Here is a 6,096-nt window from a genome sequence, read left to right on the forward strand (position 1 = left end):
TCTGGTGAAAGTGTGTATATTACTGTTAGAAGTGGTGGTGTTTTGCTCTTCACTGACTTAGTGCTTATTGCTCCTAAAATGATGACATTTCAGAAATTTAAAAAAAGTTGTTCATCTACCTTTTATAATAATTACTGCTGTCATTACGGTTAAATTCTGCATAGGAATCATGTTACATAAGTGGACCAAGACAGGTATTTGAAAGGTGTTCAGATTAAAATTGCGAATGTATCAAAAATCTTTCTAAAACTGGGCAGCAGAAGACAAACGCAAATTTTATCTTAAAAGAGTCTGAAGAGGAAACCCATTGTCAACTTGACAGTTTATTATCCCCTCTTTCCTTAGCGCGGGCTGTTGGAGAAAGAGTAGTAAAAAGTGGGTGCAGGATATATTCTCAAGTTTAGATCTTGCTCAGGAATCGCATCAGGGTGAGGCAGGGCCCGTGTCTACCAAGGCTCAGCCTTTCTGGATTCTGAAGCTGTCCATTGTGACTTCCTGCCAAGGCTCTGCCTTTAGGGGTGCTGAAGCTGTTCACTATAACTTCAAGCTCCTTTCTCCCTGCTTTCTTGGTGTGTTCCCCCTTTCTCGTCTTCCCTTCTCTCGCTTGCTGTGTTTATTTATTTATTTTCTGTTATTCCCACTTCCCCTCCCCCCTCCTTCCTTTCTCTGTGCAACCACGTGCTTCAAATCTGTGGGTCTGGACTGCCTTCGCTAACAGCTCTGTGTGAGTGTTAGCAGAATGCAAACCAGATGGACCAGCAGTTCCCACTGTTATCTCCCAGCCGACTCTGGCAAGCCTGCCTTTATCCTTCCTTCCTTGGCAAGAGAGAAATATTTGCCTTTATTTAGGGAGACTTGTATTTGCTGCTGTACCTCTTCCCTAAGCTGCAGCATAAGTGGAAAGCTATTTATTCCCTTGTTGCTGAGGTTGGTTGAGGTGAGTAGACTGTGCAATGAATTTAACTATCAAAGAAGTAGTTTTGAGCCTGCCTAACTTCTGCTTTTCTCTAGAATAAGTTATTCACTGGCACTGGTTGTAAAACGCTATGGAATAGCATATGAGGAAAAGCTTTTAATAATAAGATAAAGATAGAGGTGCTCTCCATGTGCTTCACCATCATTTCACTCGGAACACTTATTCACCATAGGGATAGTCATTGTTATTCAGCCAGCAGTAGAGATGAAGAAAGAGAGATCCTGATACTGTTCACTGATTCATCTTTCAAAATGCTCTTTATTAGAATGGTGATTACTTCAATTCTTTTAGTACACCTTCCCTTATGTGTTATCTGCGCTATTTCAGCTTTCAAATGTCATGTTCTGTTTCATCCCAAGTCTTACGAAATTGCTTTGAATAAAGGTGAGGTTGATTTGGAATTGTCATAGTAATAATTTGAGCTTTTCATTTTAATAGTTGACAAGTAATTTTGAGAGTTTTTCACTATGGTGACCATATTGATGTTTTAAGAGATCCATTCTTAGGAATAGTCTATATTATTTTACTTTTCAAAAAGTCTAATTGGTAGGTATCTGTGCCTCAGGCTGCAAGAGGCACCTCAGAAATGTTTTTTTGGGGGTATGTGTGCATGTGTACACATATTTGGTAGAAAATTGCATCTTAAAAAAAAGCAAACACTCTTTTTTTCTTCTTTTTTTTTTTTTTTACTGGAGATCTGTTTCTCTGAGCAGATTAGATTGAGAAGTTTAAAATTGCAAGAGAAAAATACACTTAGTATAAAAGTTCTGAAGTGCTTTATTGGGTAGTCAGGGAAATTCTCCCTGTCACATACTCATAAAAAAATATTAGGAGGGTCTTTAGTTCTTTTGAGTTCTCAGTTTGCTATTTTTCCATTCTTACTCTGCCAGAGATTGGTGGTTGAAGTATTGGTTACATATTTTTTAAATGGTGGATCATAAACTCATAAATTCTAAGTCAATAATAACTTCATTGTGTGACATTTATGTAGTGGTGATTTTTCAAACAGGGCAGAAAAAAAATGAAGTGAGAGGTTATGACCAGGAGACATAGCCTGCTTCATCTATTAGACTGGAAAGCTAAGCATGGAGAGGGGATGGCAAGTATTACAGAAAAAGCTATCGCAGAACATCAGCGTCTAACAGGATCCCACCTGCATAACAGAGCCTCAGATTTGTGTACTTTCTGAGCTGCCTGAGGGCTTCATTACCGGCCCACTTCCTCATCTATTTTTTACATCCTGCTAATGTTGGCTTCAGCTTCAAGTGAAGTTGTGCTGTTGCATATAACACTACCAAAGGTAGCATCTGCCCAAGCCAGAAATAACAATAGGATGTAAAATTACCCAGTTAGAAATGAGGTCCTGCCATCTGTGCTACACCTTCTTAAGAGAGGTTTGCATGATAAAGTCTTGATTTAAGCCTCGGTAGATAGACCTATTTTATTGATAGAAGATGCTAGGTTTCTTCTGTTACCTTGCTTGTAAAAAAAGATGAGCCCCACTTATAAAACCGAGGTGCTAAAAAAAGAAAACCCCGAGGTGCTTAAAGAGTCAAATAACATGATCGTGGTGGCGTCCTCCAGATCGTACTGAGAAGCACTCCACGATGCCAGACTCACCTGTGGATGTGAAGACCCCATCCAGGCTGACTCCTCCCACGATGCCACCTCCCCCAACAACTCAAGGGGCTCCCAGAACGAGTTCATTTACACCAACGACGTGTAAGTAGACGTTTCTGCATTTTCTGTTTTCAAGTTCAAATTAATTTTGTTTTCTGCAAATAAAAATCAAGGGACAAGAAGATCCAGCATAATGTCTAATGGATAAATGAAGATCCCATTTTAGCTTGCTCCTTTTGACTTGGAACATGTTAATAGGCTGCAATTATTTCCAGGCTCCTTCTGATCTTCTAATACCACTTTCTTCCATTATTTACAAATAATGTTAAAATCTACATTCTTAAGTTAAAAGGCGGATTGTTTTACGCAACCAAAGCCTGCAGAAACCTTTTTGAAATAAAGGAGCATCTTTCTTGTGTTGAACCTGTCAGACGTTTATTAAATGTTTATTCCATTTCAGCGTGGCTCCGGACTTGTGTTCTGAACCAGTGGAGTGTACTGCCTTTTGTGTCAGTCTAGGAAAGGACAGACTATTCTGACAGAATACCAACTTCCCTTTCATTCCTGTATATTTTAGTAGGGATGGGGGATAGCTTTGTTTTCATCGATCTGAAAATCCTGGTCAAAATATCATAAAAGATTTGTGAAACTAATATTTACAGACCATGCGCCCTGAAATCTATATGTGAATGAAAAATAATAAGCAAAAATAGATCTGTGGCTGTATAAGGGATCAGCAAAAGGGATATCCAGGTTATTTATGAACTATTGCACTGCCATTTAAAAGGCCTTTCCAAACATATAAGGAGCAGGGGGCTGCAACAGTGCCAAGTTGTAACCCTGTCAACTTGCATTTGGTTTGTTTTTGCCCAGAGTCACAGTGATAGGCGTATGCCTGCTGTGACAGGGCCTAGTGAGATATCATTTCTTGACAGGTAGCTCTGGTCCTCACTTGGGACAAGACCATTTTATTTTCTTGAAACTTTTTAAGAATGATAAGGTACTTAAAACATCTTTAAAATATCATTGGAGGTCATTTATCAAAATTATATTTCAAAGATAGGTTTGATAAAGATCTACCATGATAAAGTCAATAGTTCTTTGGTGAGAAATGTGTAAATTTTTCTACCCTAGTTCTTACGGATTATTACTTTGATATTCAAGTAAATTTTATCGAGTGAATTCACCAAGTTACCGCCTATCCATGCTGTTAGTTGGATTGAGATGTCCCTTTCGGTTTCTAGAAATAACTCTTTGATAATTACCATATCCATTTTGGCTTCTTACATAAAATTTGTGTTTTCCTTAAAGAAGTGGTTAAGAAATATGAGGGGGAGAAAATAGCCTTCTAATTGGGTGGTATAAGGTTAAAACTTGAAAGTACTCTTTCTATAAACACAGCTGTCAGTTGTGTGTACAAAACATGATTAAAAATGTCCAGTGATAAATTTAGTCTCCACCAAATGTACACTTTCTCTCGGGGAGCCGTTTAGAAAGGAATAGTTCTGTTACATTGATGTAAGCCTGTGACAAAAAGCTGACATCCAAAATGCTGTTTGTTCTGTGTTTGAAGCGTTTCAGGTGGCTGGCATATGCGTGCTTGGGAGGCAGGCTGGCCCTGCGCTCCAGCCAGCCCCCATTGATTACCAGCTTCTGTGCAGATTATCTTCCTGCAGGGTGAGGGGTCCACCCCTGGAGTCAGGGAGCACCCGAGCGCCTGGCCACCCCGTGACGTCAGAGCATCTCACCAAACACCCCGCAGCTTTGAAATGACCCAAAGTCCCCAGATTGGAAGGGAAGGACCCTTAGTTGTGATTTTCTTGTTGACGTGCTTTGTTCGTTTATCTTCTTCTTTCTGATTTTGTGCCCTTCGACAGTAACCAATGGCACGAGCCATTCGCCCACAGCCTTGAATGGCGCCCCGTCGCCGCCCAACGGCTTCAGCAATGGGCCTTCCTCCTCTTCCTCCTCGTCTCTGGCTAATCAACAGCTGCCCCCAGCCTGCGGTGCCAGGCAGCTCAGCAAGCTGAAACGGTTCCTCACTACCTTGCAGCAGTTTGGCAATGACATTTCGCCAGAGATAGGAGAGCGAGTCCGCACCCTCGTCCTAGGCCTGGTGGTAAGCCAACTGAACGCGGCCCAACTTGGGGGAAGGGAGAAGGTGGGGGAGACTCCAAGCACAGGCTGCGTTCTTGCAGCCCTTTTGTTTCCACACCGGGTATTGCGTGCAAGTCTAATTCTGTGGGAACAAGGGTTTCAGGTCTGCATTACATATTGACCCCCAGAGTGATTTCTTTTACCTTTTGGCTGTGGTTATGCAGATTTATCATTATCTTGGCCATAATTGTGTATGTGCATAAAATTTAATAGGTATATCCTCCTGGCATGGCTAAGGTACTTTGACAATGGCAAAATATTTTTGTTATGTTAGTGGTTTGCTTAATGTAATTGGGTGCCTATTTTAACTTCATTGCTTTGGAGAATTTTTATTAGCAGCCTAGATGAGCAGGAGTTTATAACAAGTAACACGTTATTCTTTTATGTTTTCATTTTTAAGCCTAATAGTAAATTTTGTGTGTGTGGGAGAAAAAGCATGTAGCATAACATTTACCATTTTAACACATTTCTGGGTGTGCAGTTCAGTGGCATTAAGTACATACGCGTTGTGGTATAACCATCACTACTATGCATTTCCAGAACTTTTTCTCATCACCCCAAACTGAAGTTGTACATATAAAACAATAATACCCTGACTTCTTCATCCCTTAACCCCTTGTAGCCATTCTTTAATTGTTTTTTTTTTTGTTGTTGTTATAGATAGAATTACATAAACCATTATTCTGAGAATAGAAGTGTTGATTTGGGCACATTATACTACAGTGTGTCCATTGTCACGCTGGAAATTGGAACATATTTCTTTTTTTTGCATTCTAAATCACTTTTGCATGTCCTGTGATTTTCTTTATAAATAAAGAATTTTCATTTAGGATGATGATTTCATTTATCTAATTACATAGACTTATCATGGGCAAAGCCACACCAGTGTGTTTTACAAAAAAAGTCCTAAAAGTCTGCGTGAGAGTCTGGTGCAATAGACTTGCTTCAGATCATGGTATCTCACATTTGACAGAGATTTTACCATTCAGTTTTTAACCCTTACCTCCCTCTCCTTCACACTTTAAAAACAAGCAGCTTTCACATATTTCAGAATCCATCAGTGTCACCTCGTATTGCTCTGTGACAGGAAGGTGATTTTGACATAAGTGTGTCAGCATACAGCACTTACTTTTGTCAGTATTTACCTTTTCCTTTTTATTTATTCTTGAGTTTTGCACAAAGTCTCTTTGATACATAAGTAACTTATATCATAGAACCACAAAATAAATCCAAAAACAGTAATTGTGTTGTTGTGTTTGTTACTAGTTAAAAAAAAAAAAATGTCTTTTTGAAAACTGCTTTTTAAATCTGATAGGTTCTTTAACCGTGCTTTCTGTAACTTC

At 39.5% G+C, this 6,096-nt stretch overlaps 1 protein-coding gene across 1 annotated transcript in view; it reads left to right on the plus strand.

Annotated features, from left to right (window-relative positions):
• Window positions 1–6,096, plus strand: part of RUNX1T1 (RUNX1 partner transcriptional co-repressor 1) — a 150,201-nt gene that overhangs the window by 87,518 nt on the left and 56,587 nt on the right. The window contains 2 exon segments of the mRNA XM_052651782.1: window positions 2,561–2,698; window positions 4,474–4,715. Coding sequence (XP_052507742.1) covers window positions 2,561–2,698; window positions 4,474–4,715 — 380 coding nt within the window.

This window comes from Budorcas taxicolor, chromosome 14, assembly GCF_023091745.1.
Source record: "Budorcas taxicolor isolate Tak-1 chromosome 14, Takin1.1, whole genome shotgun sequence".
Taxonomy (NCBI): Eukaryota; Metazoa; Chordata; class Mammalia; order Artiodactyla; family Bovidae; genus Budorcas; species Budorcas taxicolor.